The following is a 24,167-nucleotide window of genomic DNA, read 5'->3' on the forward strand; positions in this document are numbered from 1 at the left end:
AACTTGCTAATTTCGACCAATTAGGCTTCTACCGCCTACCTTTCTCTCGCTTAGTCTCTCTCTCTCTCTCTCTCTCTCTCTCTCTCTCTCTCTCTTTCTCACTCATTCACTCTCCGTCTCTTTTGCTCTCCCTCTCTCATCACTACCATGCTAGTAACGTGCCAGTCGATCTCCTACTTCTCCTTACTATCCTCTCCTCCTTCCCTTTCTCTACACTTTCCTAGAACTAGAAACATGCTACGACAAGCATTAACCAAACTATATATATTTTGACCAACAAAATTTTCAGTCTTTTTTTCTTCTTTAAAATATTTCAGCAGTTTTTAAGCATTAAATTAAATTAAAAATAAAAGAATTTATTATTTTTAATAATTTTTATACGTATATCTATAAAGTTTTTTCTTTTTTTTTTTTTTTTTTTTTTTTTTTTTTTTGTTTGGATTGCACTTGTCGATTATATAATTAAATGTTAAAGATAGTGAACTAATCTTCTTGTTCATATCAATAGAAAAAAGGAGACAAAGAGAGACTACTCAATCAAAGTATTCTGCGTCAATGATGCGTCGGTACGATTTAATCCTAGGCTAAAGCCAGCCAACATAGTTATTTTCAAACGAAGACTGAACCGCTATGCGAACACTTTTAGAAACAAAACCCGCCGCATCCACGTGGTTGGCAACGATTCCAGTTCCGCACTCTCTGCTCGTCGACCCTGATACTTGCCCTCTCACTCTTGTCTTATGTCCATCTTATGTATCTTTGTGTACCTGTCCTCTTAACTCTTTTACTCTTCATTCATATAAAATAAAAATCCAAGAAATATAATTAAATAAGATTATTTTCGTATTGAATTGATTTTGAAAAAGAATATACAAGAAAACGAAAAGATATCTATCGTTAAGTAGTTTAAAGAATGGAAGAAAAAAATGTTAATTCTCAAAGTGTTTGTGAGTTTTCTGGAAAATGACAACGATCCTTCAGTAAAAGAAAGAAGATTAAAGTTTTTAGCAGAGCAAATAAACTCTGGTGTGAGGGATGGAAAGAGAGAAAGAGATAGAGAACTAGCGGAATCCTGACGAACGAGTGGTCGAGAGATATTGAGTGTCGTGGTCGGTTTGAAGTTCGCATAGTGTGTAGTAACAAGCTGCCACTACCGGATATTTATGGGGGCCGTCGGGGGTCGAAGCCTGTATCGGCTTCGCTTCGTACAGCTTGCCCGCACCGAGCCGTGCGCAAATAACACTTTTACACTTTAACTTTAATGCCGGAACGTTCCTCGCTCTTTCTCTTCTTCTTCTTCTTCTTCTTCTTCTTCTTCTTCTTCTTCTTCTTCTTCTCTCAAGCAAACGAAAGAGACACTAAGAAAGTCCCATCTTCCTTTACGAATTGACCCAAGGAATATAGCATTTCTTTGACTCTTGTTGGAGAAAACAATGGAAATCTTACATGTCCATGACAATATTCAACAAGCTTCATCTTATACATTTTATTTAACTGCCGAACTTATATCGATTATTGATATACCAATTTTTTATTTATACAAAACAAAAAAGATAAAAAGTATTTCCAATAGAGATTGTATAACAATGACGAATTAACGAGATGTTCCGTTATCTAAAAATATTATCTCGGTATTATAAAACACTATATAATAACTAGCAAATGATACTAATATGAAGTGCTACTTCAGGACCAATGGAATAGTACTCGTTCGCGTTTCTACAAACAGTCCGACTTCCCCTACCAAGGAAAAATCTCAGAAATGCACGCAAGTGCAAAAGAGAGTGAGAGAGCATATTAGGAGGCCGTCACACCGAAACGCAGAAGCCTCCGTTGGCTGCTGTATGGGCCGTACCTACGTACGGGGCATTAATGCGACGGAGATTTATGTCGCAACGGCGAGGATGAAATTCCATAGCGGTAGGTGCGCGCATAAGTGCCGGCGAGCTGGCTCTGCTGGAGGCGGAAGAGTTATGGTGCCCTCTACTGATATCCACTATAAACCCGACCCCTCACCCCTTTTACCTCTCATTCTCTCTCTTTCTCGATATATCCCTACCTCTTACCATCCTTCTTACTCTCCCTCATTCTATCTCTTCGTTCAGCTATGCCACGCTTAATTAAATACGTATTAAGGGTCTAAGGGCATTCTGTTGTATCTTATGTGAGCTCATAACCGTGGCCTTCTAAACGACGGTCTTACATCGATTTCTCTTAAATATTGGACCTGTACTATTTTAAAATGATAATACATTATGGTGATACTTTATTCTGAATTTACATTGTTCAAGACAATTAATTAAATGACAAATCATATAAACACCAATTACTTTATAAAAGTTACAATTACTTATATTCCTAATAGTAAGTTGAAAAGAAAGAAACAAAAGTTATATTTATTTTTAATAAGTATTATCAAAGACAAAGGTGATGTGACTTTAGAAGGAAAAACATAGCAGAAAGTATTCACCCGTAGAACGAATTCATCATATGAATCACTAACTACGATGCCTGCCGAGTAAGGCAACGTAGCACAAAAAAAAAAAAGACAATCATAAAGAACACCCAATGGAACGCAGCTAATAAATGTATCTGCTACGCGCGGCGTCATTAAGTGATCCTCAAGGGCAAAGAGCTATCGCGTCGTACTTGTTGCATACACGAGGAACGTTACGGACCGATTCTTCCGGCTGTCGGGGTTCCTCTCTACGTAATTGCATACCAGAAACGCGGCCACCCGATGATCCTCCCTCTCTCCTTCTTTCTCTTTCCTCTCATCGTTATCTCCACCTCCTTTTCTCTCGCGGGCATGCCGGTTCCACGAAAAAGAGGGCCGCAACAGTGTGTATGCCTTTTCATTTGTACGCCCTCCTAAGTTATACCTGTAATAGTTGGTCCACAAGATAACCAGAACCAAAAATCAAAACCACCTTCTCTCTCTCCCTCTCTCTCTCTCTCTCTTTCTCTTTTCATTTATAATTACTATAATCATTTATACCAATAATTAGATTATTTTCAGACTTGTCTTACTAGTCTCTTGGTCATTATAACTCAGCACAAGTTATCATTACATACCTGCGCTGAGTTTTGTCTCTCCTCAGAACCGGCCTATCTTCTATCTTCATGTTTTTCTATTTTCTTTAGTTTCCTTTTCTTTTCTTTGCATCTCCAAGTGGGACCCTGCTCTCTTTCTGCTCCAGATCATCTTTCTTTCTCTTTCTCTCTTTTATTCCTTATCTTCCTTGGAACAGAGTTCGATGATTCTTTACTTCTCGTCCACGAAACAACGTTTATTACGGAAAGCAAATCTTCCGCCGTCGCTGAGAGTATTCGTAGTTACAAGAGAGGAGGGCATTATGACAAGATACAAATGCTTTATTTTATTGTTGCCGGCCAGTTGCACAGGAATGCCTGAACCATTCCCTGGGGAAAATTATTGCTTGAGAAGAAGAGGAGAGTAGAGGGAGGGTACCGACTCTTGACCGTCATTACCGGAGCATTCCCTTCCAGTGTATATATATATATATATATATATATATATATATATATATATATATGTAAGGTATATACATAGTATAAACGTATATAGTATATACGTAGTAGTGTTTTGTAGGTACCAGACTTATCTTAAGTCTTTTCTACGAACAAAGACCATCTCTGGTGCGGACTCGCGCGAGACGGTCGAAATTATACGTTTGCATGACACCGATGATCTTCCTACGTTCGACGCCTCCTTCTTTTCCCTTCGGCTTAACTATTATACGAATCGTAGAACACATTTAACAAACACTTCGTATACCTATATTTTCTTAGCGTTCGCGTAATTATCATTAGAATGGAATTTGGTGAATGATTTATTATATCAGATAGGAATGTTTATAAAGTATATATTTAAATGAACAAAAAGATAATCGTAAGTTTCTAACCATGATACTATTTCCGTCCATCAAAGGTTGACGACTATGCTGATCTACTTGTATCATTACGAGTACTCACTGATAACAAATCACCTGATTCACTTTATCGTATCAAGATCTTTCAAGAAAGAAAAAGCAAATCGACGAGTAAAATCTAAAGCAACCGTTCTTCTTCAATATATGTTCGTTAGACTAATTAACAGTGAAACATTTATTTTTTTGCTTTGTCGATGAACGGTGGTTGAACGAGAAAGAAAAAATGAAAAGGATTAAAAATAAAGAGAAGAAGAAGAAGAAGAAGAAGAAGAAGAAGAAGAAGAAGAAGAAGAAGAAGAAGTAGAAGAAGAAGAAGAAGAGGCGAAGATTACGTTGCAATTCGAAGGACAGTGGGACGAAGTCGTCGAAGAGAGACGACGAGCGTTTAGCATCGAAAACGAGTTCCGGGCCGTCGGTATCAATCTTTAGACGGAGTTCCTTTCCAACTGTTACAAGCACCGGAACGCCGTCGTTATCGTATGGAACGAGGCGCCCTCGTTATCGTCGCTTATCGCTAATAAGATCGCTGGACCGCTCGTTATCGTCACCGTCGCACTCGCCCCGTTCTCATTTTCGTACGATTGTGATCGTTAATTATCCCTATCGCAGCCGATCGTGCTCTCCCTTCCTCTCCCCCTTCTCTCTCTCTCCACTTCTCTCTCTCTCTCCTCTCTCTCTCTCTCTCTCTCTCTCTCTCTCTTTCTATCTCTCTCTATCTCTCCTTTTCTTCCCTCTGTCGTTGTCCTTCTCCATCGTCGTCGTCGACGACGACGACGACACTGTCGCGCCGCTGCCGCCACCGCACCACCGCACCACCGCACCGCCGTCGTCGTCGTTCTCCTCGTCATTATCATTTCAGTAATTACCGGTGTATTCCCTCGTTTTCATCTTGTTATCGCTCGACCGTCGCACTTCCGCGAAAGCTCGCACGAAATTCGTGCAATCGAGCGGGTCATAGGTCGTAAATTTGTTGAATCCATACTGAATTCTCTCATCTTCCTTTATTTCTGTCTACTTTCCTCCCTCTACATCTCTCTCTCTCTCTCTCTCTTCTTCCTATATTTTCTTCATTTTTTCTAACATTCCATTGACGAACAATAAATACGTTGAGGCTTGAAATTTTCCAAATAACACAATTCATATTGAATTTTATTGGAAAGTGACTGAGAGATATCTGTGTTCGTGGAACGAATGTTTTTCCTTTTTTTTCTTTTTTTTTTTTTTACTACAAATAAAAAATCTTTTATTTATTTAAAAATATAATTAAAATCCTAGCTCAATACGTATATATATATATATATATATATATATATATATATATATATATATATATTTCTTTCTTCGCCATATGTATGTATATCGATATGAACGATAAACTATTTTATGGTGTATCCTTCTCGTGCAATACAATATTCTATTAGATTCTTTTCATATCGTCCTCATGACAGGAAATGCCGTTGTTATGCCTTTGTAACCATCATAATGTTTCAAGATGGCGAATAGAGATAATTATTTGTATCGAAATATTATTCATTATTAACTTTTATATTATTTGATATAATCCTGACGGCGTATTTACAGAAAATTTAATTAAAGAGCTAGATTAGCTCTTTTATATTCCATTGGTCTTGTAGATTCGAAGAAAGCTGAAAAATTTCCATCATTATCCATCATTTCGATTCTGAAAGAACGACTTTGCGCAAGATCGAGACGCGTGTTCTCGTCACGACAGGTTATAACGGGCTCAGGCACACATGGCCTCGTTATACATGAAATATCCGCTACTTCGGGATTAATATCGTTGCTACGCGGCAATCTGCGTAATGATTCAGACGCAAAGAGCAAAACAGGGAGGTATTAATACGCGGAAAATACATTTCTCTCTCTAATTAATACCCTTCTCTTTACCTCTCTTCCCTACTTACTATCTCTCTATCTCTCTTTCGTTTTCTCTCTCTCTCTCTCTCTCTCTCTCTCTGCCCCTTTCTCCCTCTGTTTCATCCAGTCTTTTCTCGGTATATCCATCTTCGTTGTATCATCAGCAGCACTACCAACGTAATACATTCATTTATGAGTAATAAAGTAAGCTCTTTCTCTCTCACTCTCTCTTGTCAACGCAAGGCGTCCAATGAAGCCTGCCCGTGCAGATGTTCCGATAAGGCGAACGGGTAATTAATAATGAACGGTTAACAATTAACAGTGAAATTAGCGCATAACGCTGTGAGGCTTAATTGGATGCAGCAGCTGGCAGGTGGTACGTGCACGCTCTCGAGTTATGGATAGATATAGACGGCCCAAGAGCTAAAGAGAAAGAGAAAGAGAGAGAAGAGAACCGTTATAGCTCGTATTTTTTGACACGGCGTTTGAAATAAAGAGCCGGTGTCGGCTGGAAAAAGAAGGTATAAGAGAGGGAAGACCAAGGAAGAAAGAAAAAGAAGAAGAAGAAGAAGAAGAATAAGGTGCTCGTTATCCTCAAGGAAAAGGACACGCACAAGTTTTCGGACGATACACAGCATGCCGATCGAGGCACAACGACCCGCTGCGTTTACTGGGAAAGGACGATTATTGTTAATTAAACTGGGCGTGTCGCGTAGAGGGATTCACGCGGGTTTCACGCTTTCTTAACGAAGGGACCCAGTCGTTTTTTGAATTCTAATGGTCCTTTCCAACCCTCTTCTATACGTTTCACTTTTCTCTCTCACTCTCTCTCTCTTTCTCTGTCTCTCTGTCTTTCTGTCTCTTTCTGTCTCTCTGTCTTTCATTCCCTCACCAAGTAATTTCGCTTTTCATTGAGTTTCCACGTGTTTGCATTTCGCTTCGAAGACTTAACGATGCTTTGTCCAGCATGATTCTTTTTTACTTGCAATTTATCGTGTGAATAGTTTATGGAAAACTGTATTAATGTAAACAACGACAAGGATAAAATCGACCAGTAGTATTTAGAAATTTGTACGCTCTTGTACTCGCAATCAATTGCACAAACAAAATAATATTGACCAATCGATATTATACGATACTTGGGAAAAGTATCTATGGCATTTTAAAATCGCGAATAATATTTCTCAAACACAAGCCTAATATCGACGAGTGCAATGCCATTATATTTTTTCATTCCATTCATTCTAATCGAACGTGATGCAATGACTTTCTTCTTGAAAGCCAATAATCCTTAACTATTCCTCAGAGAATCATCATTTTGTTAATCCGTTAGGGAAAGCGGCACTTCAGCCGGTTACACGATCTCTCACGCTTACACTGCGAACGATAACGAGGATAACGAGCTAACGCGATCATTTTCCGTAGGAAGAGAATAGAGCCACGGCCACGTTGGCCGAGGAAATTCGACTGGATGCCGGAAAAGATCATAAAGGAGAGTAATTAGAACAAGCTTTGTTCGTCGACGTGACAATGCGACGCTTCGTTTTCGAACTCCGTCATCCACCCACACTATACTTCGCCCTCGAGCCATTCTCGATCCACATATTCACCTCATCCCCCTTCGTCCCAAACTACAACCCCATCATCGCGATCGGACGAATTTGATTGGGAAAAAAGAGACGCGCGTTCAGCCGTTAACACTGACCGATGGTTTTAGAAGCTTTCTCTCATTTCTTTTTCTATTTTCTTTTTTTTTTTTTTTTTCTTTTTTTTTCGTTTGAGTTTTGATCCCAACGCGAAATTAACAGCCGGAAAATTAGGCCTTTGATCTTGACACGCCTACGATCCATCGCACAACCATACGGAAAAAAGAATTAAATTCGAACGAGAAATATAGGTGCGTGCATTATTTCTCCCGTTAGTAAAAATTTTTTTTTTTTTTTTTACTACAAATTAATAACCACAATAAAATAAAAAGGAACTTATTAATTTGATTCGTTATATTAGCAAAAAGACTTGTAACTTTTTTCCTAAAACGACGTCTATCTTTCTTGTTTCAGTTAATTCAAGAGAACCGGAAGAAGAGAACCGGTTTCCGTATAGTCGGACCACAGTAAGGTCCGCGAAGGGGTTAGTGGGAGCAAGATAAAAGAAGAAACGGGAGTTAGAGCGAGAAAGCAAGAGAGTGAGCGAGAGGTAGGACCCAAAAGCTTTTGTTTTTCGTCGTGACAAGCTGTCGGTGGGCTCCTTGGGCCCACCTCTCATCGGTCAAGCTGGCGAGCGCTCTAACCGCTGGTATGAACCCCCACCACCCGGGCCACCCCGCAGCCTACCCCCACCACTCGTCTTTGTCAAGTAGTCCGCATCATACAGGCCCCGGTGGGCCTCACCATGGCTATGGAGCGAACGGTGGCGGCGGAGGAGGTGGTGGTGGCGGTGGTGGAGGCACCACAACAACCCCGGACCTACCGAGTCCTCATTCGCCACCCCATGGAGTTGCCACGGACCCGGCTACTCCGTATGGCTCTCTACAGGCAGGACAAGGTATGGGCGCCAATGGACATCACCATGGAGCCGGTAGTATGATGACCGACCATCCGCACCATCCGGGACATCCTCATCCCCATCTACCAGGTCATCCTGCTTACCCACCGGTCAATCACAATAACAACTGTACGCTTAAGGTAAGATGCCTACTTTAGTTTTTACAACTTTTCTTCTTCCATCGACTTACCTCGTATTTATAGCGATAGAACAACTCCAACTTTGTCACTTCTTGTCCCTTTTCTTAAGAATACTTTGTTTAGAACTATAGTAGCCAACAAAAATAAATTATTTCTTGTCGATCGTTAAGATCAGCGTTACCACAGTCATTAACGGAAGTACACCTGTCGTTTTTTTTTTTGATGTAACTTAGATAAGATATACATAAATAAAGTTGACTATATATTGTCGCACTGTTAATTAAGTTAACATGTTCCAGATTTTTCAATAGAGATAAAGATGTTAATCTTTACAATGGTTGATATCATTAATAAAAAAAAAAAAAAAAAAATAATAATAATAATAAAACAACACACAGCAAACGGTTTTCACGTTTGAATGCGATCAAACTCTACTTTCTATGTTCATCCGTCGCGCGAGAATGACCATGGGAGAAAGTCTTTAAGCGGAAGCATTTGGAACTAGTATCGCACTATCCATATAATAATCAATGTGCGGATCTTTATTGCGAAAGATACTTTCTATCGTGCACACAACGATTCTTCAAACATTCCAATTGTAAATTTGCTAAATTACCTTTGAAATAAAATCGTGTTTTCTTCGAAACGTAGCAAACTTTATTCATAAAAATTTAATTTGTAAAATATTGAAGAAATAGATTTCGATTGAGAAGATTTATTTGATGACGAAACAAAGCGAAATCGTTCCCCATTTCATAAAATTTTAATGATCCAATTCATATTCAACCAACTAAAACATCTTTCTAAAGATTTTATGAAATCAACTTTTTTGACTTCAACTGAATAACAAAACGTTTCTCCTGACCCTTGAGTTCCACGACAGCCAGACCACTTGACATCCCTACGTCTCCCATCATCCATCGAAGTCAGTAATAAACACCATCAGCATCATTCAAGCTTGATCCATGCCTCAGTGTTCAACCCTGAAACGAAAAATCTCTCTCTAAGGTGCGTACAGGTGGCTTCACAGGATTTAACCAAGAACCTTTTGAAAATAGTCAGGAAAAGACGGGCATAGAAAGCAAAGAGAAACGGTCAAGGAAGACAAGACAGAAAGATAGAGAAAGGCGAAGGGTCGCGAAGTTAGAATTCACCAAGCATTATCCGTCTATGTGATCCTCACTTAGCTCGCCATTGACAAACGTAACAATATGGGCATTTACCATGGAGAAACATAATTGAATAAGGGCAGAGGGGATGCCAAGGGAAGGCTACAGTGTTCCCTCTCTCTTTCTGTCTTCCCTTTATTCCCCCACGCTCTTCCACGGACCGCTCTTACCGTCCCCTCTTTCAGCCTTAGTTAGGTCCTTTCTAGGCTCGCCTTTTTATTCTCCCCACCACACCGGCCCGTCTTGCCTTCTCAGGGTACCTGAACCCAGGGCCCCAACGCTCTTACGGTCTGTTGAGGGAGAGAGTGTGTATGTATGTGTGTGTGTGTATATGTGTGTGTGTGTGTGTGTGTACGAGAAAGAGAGAGAAAGAGACAGACAGAGAAAAAGAGAGAGAGAGAAAGAGAGAGAGAGAGAGAGAGAGAGAGAGGGGCCCAAAGCATCGTCAGACCAGTCAGTTGGGTTCTGACTTCGGTCGGAACTGGTTCGTTCCTTCTTCGTTTCTTTCCTTCCTTCTCTCTCGCAATCTTTGTTCGCGACACTCTTGGATATATCACGAACACGAACTCCTTTTTTCAAGACATTCGTGTCCTTCTTTCCATCTCTGTTCCTTTTAGTTACTTAACTCCGTTTATTTTCTTTCTCAGTGCCTATATTTCACAGCCGTGAAATTCCTGAGGTTCTACGGTTAGCGTTAAAGACACTTACGGAACACAGTGTTTCACCTGTCGGTGCGATTATTTCGATACTTTTCTCTCTCTCTCTCTCTCTCTCTCTCTCTCTCTCTCTCTCTTTCTTTGTGTTTCTCGTCCAGTTTTTTGTGCCTTCCGTGTTCACGGATGGGAAGCGACGATAACGCGAGTGCCTTTGTTAAAATCTTTTCATCAGAACGGTGGAAATAAATTTACAAAGGGAAGTGTGTTAATGCGTGCTGGTTCTTAATTTGTGAATTTTGTTGAACGAAGAAATACTTTCTCTGTGCAAGATAGTTCAAAGATCATGGAGGTTCACGCGCATCATTACAGCACCATAACCTCGCGGATGAATCAAATCAAATGTTTTCCCGGGGATAAAATTGTAAGAATCCTTCTTGTTTTTATAGCATTGTACATGTGCTGTGCTGATCGTTTAGCGACGGCTAGAGAACGATCGGCAAAGTTCTTGATACATATTGTAAATTTCTTATCGAAACTATGTTGTATCAAAATGAAGAAGATTTTCTAATGTGTATGAAACACATTGTTGATTTTGAGGGAACAAAGATCCGGTTTTTTCGAAACTGTTCGGAAGAAAATCCGATCTTTCATTATTTTTCTAAAAAAAAACGTACTTGGATACAAAACCCGGATTGAGAATGAATTATATTTTTCATGAAAAGTGAAATCGAAAGAAGATTCTCTTTATACGGAACGGAACTTGCGAGAGACGTGGCCGAAGGAGAATCGTTTCTAGTGGACCTTTTTCCGCACAAATCGTCGTTTTGTTTCGTTAGGCTCGACCGGTTTCAGAGATAAGGCTCCCGCGGGCCTCGTGAGCGCTCGACAAAACACTCTCAAGAACGTGCGTCTCGCACAACAAATGGTATATTTGACACATTGTTGTAAGATTAACATACCATTTTGTTAAAGTTCGTTAAAGTGATATAAAATCGAAGTAAAAAATTGTCGAAAGTGAAAGTTGCAAATCATTTGTCGCGTATTCTAAAATCCAATTATCTCGATCATTGGATTTCATAGGAATAAAAGTTCAATTAGGAATTTATTTTATTTCAATTGGATTACAAAGAAAGGGTTAAATCGATAAAGATACGTTTGTTGAACAACTAAAACGTCGGAACTCGCCTGAACAGTTTCTATTTCTCTCTCTTTTTCTTTTCTTATATTCTCTAACTCTCACCGTGCGCGCTTTTCTGTCGCGCAGGACAAAGTTTCCGCAACGGTGCCATGAGATCTTATGTTTATGCAATTGTTCGTAGCTTTACTTAGTAGCGCCTCGTTTCGCCGTCTCGATAAAATCTCAACGACGAAAGAGGCTTAATTAAGTGCGCGGGATGGAACGAGTTACGTACAGGGACCACGAGCAGAAAGAGAGAGAAAGAGAGAAGGGAAGAGAGAGAGAGAGAGAGATCGAAAGAGTAGGATTGCGCGCGCGCGCGCACGCGTTCACGAGAAGAGAGAGAGAGAGAGAGAGAGAGAGAGAGAGAGAGAGAGAGGAAAACGTTGCATCACGGAAATTGACTTGGTGCTGGCGACAATAGTTTCTCAAGGCGCGTTACTCTCGACGACGGTACAAGAGGCATTCCAGGCTAATAAATTATTGCTTGAACCAACTTCGTGCTGCAAGGACATTTTTTTGTCAGACGCGGTTACATTAATGCAAAGAAGGCACGCCTTGAACTTTCTCACGTTTTACTTACTAACCCACGCTAAACTTGTCCCGCGTGACGAGCTCTACAAATGTTTTCCCGAATCGATCAATTGTTATATTTCATGAATTTTATCATTTCCTCTTAAGAATACTTAGATTTCTAACGATTTTATATTACGAAAAAAAAAAAAAAAAAAAGATAGAATTTAATCAGGCGTGATTCGAATAAAGTAATTATTCAAACTTATAAAAGCAATATTTTCATTCTGAATAGTTTCGTAATAATCATCTTGATACACGAATGTTGATTATATTCTTTTGCGATACAATCTCGTTTAATCACGTATTATACTCGTGCGCAGGTGCCATGATGGTTCTAGTTTGTCGTACACACACGTAAAAAAAAAAAAAAAAAAAATATGGTTGACCAATTTAGAAAGAGGAAAGTATCGTCTTAACCAAAGCGCGCGGAGTACCACTGCGTAGTTGGACACGAGAAGAATGGGAAACCATCCGTTAGCCTTCCTCCTTCCCTCCGCCCCGCAGTGGTGCTCATTCTGATAGTTCCACAATTTCTCCCAAATTTCGAAAATGTCGTGACTTTGGCGATCGATGCAGAACGTGAAATGTAATTTTACAAATGTACAATTTTAATGGCATAATTTAAAAACTTAAAGGCTTAAGAATCCATTGGCTTGAAATGGATATTGCGCATGTGGCAATTAAATGTCATTTCTTATTGCCAGATCGTGCTCCATTAATATTGTCTTAGTAATTTACGAATTTACATGACTGCACCGAACTAATATGAAATTTCTTCTGCAGCAAGAAGGCGGTCCAAGTGCACCAACGAGCACTCAGTTATGCGCGGGTTGTGGCGGTCAGATAGTCGAAAGATGGCTGTTACTCGCGATGGATCGCTATTGGCATAATGGCTGTTTGAAGTGCACATACTGTAATGCGGCCCTAGCGGAAATCGGCCACTCGTGCTACACCAGAAGCGGCATGATCCTCTGCAAGAACGACTACAGAAGGTAAGCGATCGATATTTTATTTTTTAATACAAAAAGAATAACGTATTCATTATCACGATTCAAAAAACTCAACATAATCTATAATGATAGATTGATAAGTCGAAATACTTGAGAAATATGTTTCAAAGAGCAGTCGACATTAAGCCAAGATTATAAACGATCTTTAAATACAGGGGATAACATTCAGAAAACAATATCGAATATCAAGAATGAGGACCTTATGATAAACGTTTGCCGACGAATGGTGCACGGAATGCAATGTAGCAATAAGTTTGTAGATAAAACCTGTGGCTCGATATCGAACTCACAAGACGAAAAAATTACTGGATCGACTGAACGAACGATGGTAGGAACGAAAAAAAAAAAGAAAGAGAGAGAGAAAAGAGCAAAGAAAAATGAAGAGAGGTAGGAGTATAGATAATGCGTACCGTGTTAATTAAGATAAAGTATTAATTACGATAAAAGTCGTGCGACGAGACAGAGATAGCGAGCTAGGTAATCGAACGGAGCGATATTTGAAGAGCGATAAGACAGAAGAGAAGGAATACATATCGATATTCGAGAACGATACGCGGAAATTAAAGAAAATGGATTATTCCAACGAATCGAAGTTAACCGTCGTCGTTTCGCTGAATCACGAGTATATATTTATTTTAGAAATAAAAAAAAAAAGAAAAAAGGAAAAGAAAAAAAAAGAAGAAGCAAAAATACGAAACCGTTGATACAACACAGATATTGGATTTCCGTTCGACGAAGAAAAGGACTCTAAAATAAATTGAACAATTTTATATTTTCCGCATCTCGTTGAACATAAGAAATCCATCCAAAATGGCCGAATAGTGGCGCATGCAGTAATATAGCCCCGATAACGGTAACCTTAACAGTTTCTCGAAGAAGAATCTTTTTAACTTTAGAATAAATGTATCTGTTCGGTCGATAGAAAATTTAAAACGTCCAGAAACTGGCCGGGACGATGAATATGTACCTAATCCACGAGGACCGTTCCAAATTTAGAGAGATTCGAGGTCAGAGCGCAATTTAATGAGAAACAGACGTTGAACTTAGTCGGCACACGAAAATAGATTGACACAACCTGTCTTTTCTCTCTTTCTCTTTTACGAACACATACCTACTGTATTTGTGTGTCCGAGTGCGTGCTAGAACACGTAAGGTAATGAATACGTCTGATTTTTATTCGACGGCCGTTTCTTCGTGTCCGCGATTAAATATTGAATCTCGTGTGATCGATCAGAGAGATATACGATTTTCTAAGCAGATCGTTCTGTAACTTCCATGACTCTTTCAACAATGTGTATCGAATTTTTAAATATCGCCTCTTATATTCGTTGTTTGTTACAATTTTTCTTACTGACCTTTTGTTTTCTCTCGCATCGATAACTTGAGTATTCAACGTTTTATTTCAATATTTTCTCTTATTTTTAAGAGACATTGTTGGAGACTACAATGAATATATATATATATATATATATATATATATATATATATGTATATGTATATATATTCGAACATCTATTTGTCTGCATATTCCCGTACGAATAAGCACGAACTGGTGCCAATATGGCGTAATGCAACGTTCCTCGGAAGAACAACCAGTCTCTTGCTTTCTCTCTCTTACTGTGGCCGCGTCGAGCACACGTGTCACGTCAGCAGACGTATTTACCGTCCCAGGTATTCGTATTTACCGCGGATCAGAATATGGGGACTGTAAAAATGGCCGGTCACATATGTTTCCTTTCAGAACGCAGATGTTGCAACTGCAATTAGTATTTAAAACTCTTTTCTCGAATTCAAAGAACGACTATAAATGTAAAGTTAAGGTAACCTAATTCAACATTAATAAATACGATTGAAAGAATTCATTTTATAATTTAATCCAATCTTTAGGATTACGCTTCATTTTTTTTTCTTCGGAGGAAATTATGTATTTTTTAAATATTTTGTTGTATTACTTCTAAAAAAAAAAAAAAAAAAAAAAAAAAAAGAAAGAAAAAGAAAGAAAAAGAAAAAACTATAAAATTTATTAGATTATAGACATCAATAAATAGACATCAGATAGATACACTCTTGCTAATTTTAAACATTTCTCGAGTCTACCAAAATAGTTTCACGACTCTTTCATAAGTTGTCTATATTCGACCGGCATATACATTCTCGTTACGACTCTCGGCGTCGTGCACGTACGTCCTAATCTGTTGGTATAGTGGAACGATTTGGTCTAACGTAGTATCAATATTTGATCATGGAACATCTCCAGACGTCCATCCAGCTGATGTTCATGAGCACATCGTTTCGATAAATCGAATTTCGACCGACAACAATATAATGATTCGTAGTCTTTCATCGGAAATAGTTCCTCCGCAATAATGACGAAAATTTCACTTTCCCATTTCCATTAATATAACTCGAGTTATTCCCGATGATAATAATTCAAATGAAATAATGTAAACTATCATAAAAAGTATTCGTATCTTTATTTAAATAAAAAAGAAATTACAGAAATTACAGTCCGAATAACACTCGATATTTACAAGTATAAAAAAAAAAAAAAAAAAAAAAGGAGCTTCCGTTCAAGAGCTTGACGTTCAAGAATGAAAAACTTATTTAAATGAAAATCGAAGGAATCTGGACGGCGGATACAAACATACATAAACAGACGAGAAAATCAAACATGTGGCGGAAATTGCAATTCCTTGGTGAAAATCAAGATAAAGAGGACAAAAAAATAGAGCCTCGAATTTCGTAGCTCTAAAGACGGTTGTACGTGATACGATGTTGACGAGGTATCGAAATCGGGCCTCGCAGAGGAATAAGAAGAAGACAAAGAAAGAGAGAGAGGAAAAGAGTACTACGAGGAAATGTGTGTACGCGCGAGAGACGGATAGCGTGGACGAATAAAGAGAAACGTTCGCAAAGTGGGAGAAAAAAAGATCGGGGAATTTGAAAAAGAGAAGAGAACGAAGAAATAGAGAACAGTCGATCGGTAAGAGAAGAAGATAGAGATGGATGGTAAAAGAAGGAGAAAGACAGAGGGAAAGGGGGAGGGAAAGAGAGAGCGAGAGAGAGAAAGAGAGAGAGAGAGAGAGAAGAAGACGAAGAAGAGAAGGTAGGAAACGTGAAGGATGGTGAATGGGGTGAGGAGAGCGAAGGGGGTGTAGCGTCGGCGGTTCGTTTCTTTTGGATTCAAGGAATGTTTCAATCAGTTTGATTGAAGGGCTGAGCCACGGCAAGAGGGTAAACTCGATTTACAGGCGTGTAGTAGGGGGTGGCTGCGCCAGGAGTAAGGGGAGGGGTGGACCACCGCGTGCGGAGAGGATGCGCCGTATAGGAAGAGAGAGCGAGAGAGAGAAAGAGAGATAGATATAGAGAGAAAGAGAGAGAGAGAGAGAGAGAGAGAGAGAGAGAGAGAGAGAGAGAGAGAGAGAGAGAGAGAGAGAAAGAGAAAGAGAGATATCTGGAAGGGGTTGGTGACTGTGTGTGGTGGACCAGGGTGAGGTGCAGGGATGGTACCACAATCACCGAGATGCGTCCAATCATCCCCACCCTCTTCACGTCCACCCCCTCCTGCCGTGCTTCTCGCACGGAGTGAGCCTGAGAGAGCAGCGCCATCGGGTTTCGGATGAAAGAGTGAGTGTGAAGGGAGAGAGAGAAAGATAGATGGAGAGAGAGAGAGAGAGAGAGAGAGAGAGAGAAAGAGAGAGAGAGAGAGAGAGAGAGAGAAGGTCGAAGGGATTGACGGTGGATTTCGGAGCGAGGAGAGCGGCCAATCATCGCCCGGCTTTCCGCTGGAGCGACGTCGTCGTTGTGCTGGTTTGGCCTAGATGTGCAATCAGACCGTTTCAGCTTCCTCTCTCTCTCTCTCTATTTCTCTATCTGTTTCTCTTGCTCTTTCTCTTGGTTACCATACCCTCTAGCATTCTCCCCGTCGCGTCGCGTCGTCCTCCTTCAGCTTCTGGCCGAATACCAAATTCCAGCAATTTGGTAGGTGGGTACTTTGTTGAATCAACATGATTGGGCTTGACGGAGCGCGGCGACAGGGTGCGTCTCTTCTAACGCTTATATCTAGCTCTCTCTCTCTCTCTCTCTCTCTATCTATCTATCTATCTATCTATCTATCTATCTATCTATCTATCTATCTATCTATCTATCTATCTCTTTCCCTCTCTTATACTCTCCTTCTGTAGTTGTTGTCGTTGTCGTAGAAATTCTCGTGTGCACACGCGCGCACACGATCGGTAGGAAGACATCGCGAAGTTCTTCGCACGAATTCGTAACCCTTTCGAATGTGAAAGAAGAAAGACGCAGAGTAAGAGAAAGAGAGAGAGAGAGAGAGAGAGAGAGAGAGAGAGAGAGAAAGGAGGAAGAGTAGAGTAGGGGAGAGAGATATTCACTGTAATCCCATTAACGACTAAAGTATTAGAACGACGTAAATCTTCACCCACATCGTTGAGTTCGATGAAACACTTAAACGTTGCAACTAAGAATAACTTCTTTGTTCAGTCATCTTTCTGACGAACATCAACTGACAAGTGATCGTACCGATATGTGTCTATCTCAACATCAATCTTAATTCCTCTTTTACTTTTGATTAAAGTTTGTCGTATTTATTTTATATTCAAATTGTAGTGTCAAGTTCTAAACATCGAATAGTCTACAGTAAAGTATTTTTCCAAAGATGCAACAAAATCACAATGTCCTCTCGTTAATTTGTATCGTATTCGGTAGTGATCGTTAAAGGCGCTGAAATACAAAGATTATATTGCGGTTTTGCAAGAGAATGGGTAGCCATAAATCATTCCTGACACTGACAAAACGATAGCCGGCACAGAAACAAAAAATTAATGCTTACGAAAGAAGGAGATGGACGTCGTTGTATGGGCCGTCCAATAATCGATGCTTTTTAAACGGACGAAAATCGCTTCATGTCTATAGACGTTGAAAAAAAAAAAGAAAGGGGCGAAAGGAAACATCATGTTATCGTGAAAATGAACATATCTAATTAGATTTCAATGTTATTTTATTTTAATTAACTGTTATTTTATTATCTCTACTATATTATCGATTACTCATATGAATCCGATTGAAATGTGCCACTATATGGATCGAGATATACGTCGCTTTTTGATCCTTTTTATTCTATGGAAAATTCTTTTAATTTATCAATTCTTTTCAATTCCACGCTTCTGAATGTTTTGCGTATTTTATATAACCGATCGCTAGCGATGCGATTCAAAGCAATGCCAGAAACAAGAAAGAGACCATCGGTAGTCACCGTAGGGCAAATATCGATTCGTCAGCGCTCCATTACTCTTTTTACGACAGATAAGGGTAATTCGCGTCGCTTATCGCGCCATCTGATCGCATTCGTTAAATCGTGGTAGCACATGTTACAATTGTACCTGGTAAAACTGCGATTCTCCCTCTCTGTCTCTCTGTCTTTGCATCTTCATTTTTCTGCGTAATGCGACTTTGTATCGCAACTGAATATCTCCTCGTTGATCATGTCCATTTCTAGTCTCGCAAAATGTACGTTAGGAAGATTACAAACAGATACTATGACAGTTAGTCAATAAATATACAAATTTTTCAGTATTATCTATAATTTTTGATTATCCGATTAGTGTATTGTTTCATCGTTAAATGATATAAATTGGAAAAAATAAAAATCTCAAATAATAATTACAATCAATTTCATTAACTCCTATCGTTATAAATATCTATTATCTTAAAAAGTTGAAATACTAAAACTTATGATTAGATCTATCCCCGTTTCCTTTCTTTCATTACTTTTCTAAACACGCCAGATACAAGTTTGCTAGCTTCTTAAATCATCATCAACTAAGAAAGATTAAGTACTACTTTAATGCTCGTTAAATTTCAATTACATTCTTTCATCATCCCATTTACTGGATCAATTGATAAATCATCATGTTCAAACTATCTTCTTGATCAGACCTTTCGATTTTATTCGATTTAACGGACCTCTTGATATTACCTTTCATCTTCTCCATTCATCATTAATCTCTCGTTAGTGTCATGATCACGACATATCAAAGTCCTCGAAGTCTTCTGAAAAAGACTTAATGAAGACTCGGAAATAAAATCAACAAAATTTACTGTTACGTTTTTATCGCAATAACATTAAATATTACTTTAGCAGCAACCTATGGCTGAAGCAACACAATGGTTGAAGATTCCAACAAAATTTTCGTTCAACTACCTATAGGAGAATTCAAAACGAAGTCACCAAACTTGAGTCCAAGTAACAACGTTGAGATTGTGACGAGCAAATGATCAAACCGAGCTACTTTTCGCGCCCTTATTAAGAAAAATATTTACAGCGGCGAACATAATAGAACTCGGCACGCGATGATGAAGCGAGAAGAGTTTTCCGCGTTCGCTGGCCCAAGCGAACGGATCGATGTGGTAATAGTGCCTTATCACGAGCCTCGTGACAAGCAGTGTACAAAAGAAGACGAAGAAAAAGTTAAAGCGATAGCGACACATGAGAGAACGAGAGAGAAAGAGACAGACTCGATATTTTCAGGACTCGATTCAGCCCGCATCGCGTTCATACTGAGGTGGTAGAGCAAGTGAAACAGAGAGAAAGAGAGAAAGAGGTGAGAGGGTGGACACGTACGCTAGTAGATGGTAGGTCGTCAAAGAAGGGCCAGGAGGGTCGAGGGGTGGGTGCCGAGAGAGCGATAAGGGGTTCATTAGAGGCAGTTTATTACTGCCTTTGAAGTCTCTCGCGTGTTGCTGTTAAGTCGCTCGATATCTCGTAATATCTCGCTCTAATCTCGCGAGGAGAAGTTAATTGCTGCTTCCACCCGTTCCTCATCCCCACCCTTACCAGCACCACTGGCACCGGCACACCACCTTCTCACCTCTAACCTATCTTCCATATCTGCCCTTTCCACCCATCCACCTACTACGACCATCGTAGTCTTTCTTGGTCATTAGAGAGTCCATACTGGACGCTTTCGCACGTGTCGCTCTCACAATTAGACGCTTAATTCAGGTTACCATCATTGGATAGGAGGGTAGATGATTGGGGGTTGAGCTGGTATGTCTAGAAGGGCCAAGGAACGAAATTTTCAGTCTTGATCTTTCACCTTCGGAGCTGCCGCCGCTACTTCCGGTGGGAGAATTTCCTGTCCTTGGTCAGCACGTCCGACATCCCTTTCCTACTTTGTAATTTCTCTGAGAGATATATACGTACATGTATATATATATACGTATATATGTCTGTATATGTCTGCTTCTCTCCATGTATATATCGCTGGCTTCGCTGTCGGCTTCTAATTATTGTAATTCTACTATGTAATGAAGGAAAAGTTCGCAGAGTTTGCGCTTTTTGTGATAACCAACTCGCGCATTAACGAGAGAAAATCCGTAAGAAAGAATGGGACGAGTCGAATATTTAAACATTATCGCAGAAAACGTTAATTAGCGTCTTAATTGAAATTTTAAATATTTTCTCAGCAATGATGGAATTGAAGAATTTCGTTGAATCGTTACAATAGCGAACATTTTATAAATTCTTTAGTTTCCTTAAATATAAATTAGACGATGGGAAAAAACTTATGGAAAGATATATTCAATATTCTTAAGCCCTGAACTCTTTTTGAATTTGAGATAATATTTCTTAAAAATTAAAAATATCAAGTACAACTAGCATAATTATATGACAGATATTTTACGAGATTGATTTATTATTTATGATAACCTGAAATTTATTTTCATTTATATTTTATTGTACAATATCATTTATTTATTTCCAATTATTGAATAAAAGGTATCACGAGAAAATATACCTACGTTATATTTATTCGATCGGTTAATATTTTTCGGAAATATCAATATCATACACCAATAAATTGAATTCATTGTTGCGGTTATGCAACTCTAATATTTCAACATTTTTTTGCAATACTCACGTTTAACCGTTTTTATATTTCTAATTATTCACTTAATTGATGTTTCAATATGACATAGTAAAAAATATCAGTTTTTTTTTTATACGAGATCCCAAATAAATAATAAAAAGTTAATATGATAGGGGGATACTACAATATTATTTAAATTGACGACTATTGTCCATTCTATTTAGGTAACAAGTCATTAGGACATTTTCGGTCTTTATTCGGCTTCTTTTTTTAAAACAAAAAAATATACACATGTATATGCATCATTCGTAACAGGAAGTCTTCAATTCAACACGAAAAGAGAGAGAGAGAGAGAGAGAGAGGGAGAGAGGGAGAGAGAGAGAGAGAGAGGAAGTGTGTCGTACATATGTATAACGTAGATATAATGTATTCTATTGTTTCGTACATGTTAAAATGAGTTCATTGATTCTTATATTATATTACTGGCATATTTATTATTTTCACTGTGTACCTCTTTTTTAACCAACATATATAAACAATAGAGTTTTCGCGAGTTAGAGAGAAGATCGTCGTGTTGAATGCTAATGGCTTTCGTTGACCCCATAGATATTAACAACGACACGTTGAAAACGATTTGTGAAGCCCGTCGACAAAGACACGCCTAGAAGTAAGTACCACACAGTCTTTGAGCCTCTCTCTCTCTCTCTCTTTATTTTTCTTTCTTGGCTCATAGCTTTACGTATCTCAAGGAAAAGGATATATGTCACGTTTGTCATCATGAGGATATTAGATGGTATTTATGTCGACAGTTCTTGCCGACAGATTCTCTTTGAAGTTAATAATAAACTGGAGCGTACTCAAATGCGTTCTTAATATTTTCACGATCGCTTATGACATTTTATAAATTTTATAAATTATATCGAACATTCTTTGCCGAAAAAGAAACAATCGTGGACACAAATAAAATCATTATAAATTGCAAAAGATGTGTTCGCCGATATTATATTGTCTTGTTTCGTTAGCAAATCTCTTCAGCGCTCGCAAATAACATTTCGCATAATTAAACTTCGAACTGAAGTTAAGCGGCGCTACCATCATGGGGAACAGAACTTTGAGTGACGTTGGTTAATAACTGCATTAATGTTAAAATCGTAAGATGTAGAGAAATAGAAAGAGATAGAGAAAGAGAGAGAAGAGAGAGAGAGAGAGAGAGAGAGAGAGAGAGAAAGAGAAAGAGAAGAAGAGAGAGACAGCAATAAGAGAGGTTGAGAACCTTAAAATGTCTTCCACCAATTAGCTCCTTCTCTTTCGTCTCCTTCTTTTTCTTCTTCTTCTTCTTCTTCTCTTCCTCCTCATCCTCCTCCTCCTCCTCCTCTTCCTTCTCCTTGATTATATACACCAAAGAGATATAAACGTAGAATACACAAACGAGTGGAAAACTTATGTGTTTGGCTATGCAAACACACGCGATTCGCTCTCGTATACCGAGTTCCTGATTAATCGAGTCGCCTATACGCGTGCTTATCTAGTTGTGTAAATCTCTGCCTGTGTCTGTGACTCCTCTCTCTCTCTCTCCCCCACTCCCTCTTCCTCTCTCTCTCTCTCTCTCTCTCTCTCTCTCTCTCTCTCTCTCTCTCTCTCTCTCTTTTACTCTCTTACTCTCCGTGGGAGCGAAACGCGTGTGCGTGTGTGTTCCAAGGTTCCAATCATTAAGGTACACAAATATAATTTATGCGTGGCCATGCTCTCGCACGTCCTCCAATAATAGAAACTTACGTCGGTCTTAATTGAAGCGCACATTTTGTTTGATCTAACGGTCATCGTAAACGGAAAAAAGTATTCGATTATGTTAAAATGAGGATACAATCGTGAAATGAGGATACAACGATCCGCATATTTAGAGATAATTTCAAAATGGCCTATTAACAATTTCGAATATACGTTGGACGTTATATATGACAGCATATCTAAGCAAACAATAATAAGTTGAATATGATTTTGTATGAGAAATTATTTGAAAATGTACGTCAGTAAGGTATATTAATTTTATTGTGCCAACGTTTATATAGAGAAAGAGATATGATCCTTATACAACTACCATAAAGAGTTCAAAATAGTCACAACGATTGTTACTTTTATTACCAAAGTTTTAATAGTAAACGCAGTTGGAGATTTATCAAATTACCTGTCGAAAATTACATTTTCCACGCGTTATTTCGCTCTATCGAGAGTAACCCAATCGTTAAAGTACTTCCACTTGTGTAATATTAGCTTAAGTATCGTTACAATGAAGCGCAATGTTAAGGATGCACAAGCGTATCCTTTATAGATTCGAAATGCGTCCACCCTCGACAAACCCGCTCTTTGATCGATCGTTTCGTCTATCTGAATTTTTCAAAATCACTTTAATATCGGGGAAAAAAACGTTCATGTTTCTGCGCGTTTCAAAAAAATATACCTCGTTTCAAATGAGATTTTGAAAGAGCCATCAAACATTACTACGTACTACCAAGAAAATAACTTTTTGATTTAAATTTTTTTTATTATAGATAGATGTCAAATGATTTTTCCTTTCTCTTTTATTATCATGAATTTAATCAAAATCTATAGTAGTATTCACCGACGACCATCGTAGCAAAGACCATCAAAATTTTACGTAAATTCGAGCTTACACATACATCGAAGTAGACACGATTCCTACTGTATACTTCAACCATCCCCCACAGAGAATAAAAAAGGGAGAGAGAGAGAGAGAGAGAGAGAGAGAGAGAGAGAGAGAGAAAAATGAGAACCTAATCGTTAAAGTAAAGTCCGCAGCACGTAGAACGTACGTACGTTGCTGGGGACGTTTACCTGCCACGATCGAAGTACACGCACATAGACAGAGAGGGTGAGAGCGAGGGGTTGAAGGGTGAAGAGAGGGCATAGATACACGCGAGAGGAGGGCGGACCCTTTCGAGTCGCTGAATAATAAATGGCGCGATCGTCATGCCTCGAAACGTATTTGTCCCGGCGTTCTTCGAAGTCCTTTGACACGGAGAGGGTTGGTACTGGTACGATACGAGGGGTGGAAAAGGAGTAGTTGGGCTCTCGATAACGGCGATACCCATATTCCACGTGCGGCTAATCGCGCAGAAACAATGAAAGCGAACGACCAAGAGAGACAGGCTGATAG

At 39.0% G+C, this 24,167-nt stretch overlaps 1 protein-coding gene across 3 annotated transcripts in view; it reads left to right on the forward strand.

The window, feature by feature from the left end:
• LOC124952836 (thyroid receptor-interacting protein 6) overlaps positions 1–24,167 on the forward strand; it is a 91,655-nt gene that overhangs the window by 39,004 nt on the left and 28,484 nt on the right. For all 3 annotated transcript variants that reach the window (XM_047503329.1, XM_047503330.1, XM_047503328.1), the window contains 2 exons: positions 7,892–8,515; positions 12,877–13,085. In XM_047503329.1, the coding sequence (XP_047359285.1) occupies positions 8,129–8,515; positions 12,877–13,085 (596 nt within the window). In that variant the 5' untranslated portion in view covers positions 7,892–8,128. The remainder of the gene's footprint in view (positions 1–7,891; positions 8,516–12,876; positions 13,086–24,167) is intronic.

Source organism: Vespa velutina, chromosome 11 (assembly GCF_912470025.1).
Source record: "Vespa velutina chromosome 11, iVesVel2.1, whole genome shotgun sequence".
Lineage (NCBI taxonomy): Eukaryota > Metazoa > Arthropoda > Insecta > Hymenoptera > Vespidae > Vespa > Vespa velutina.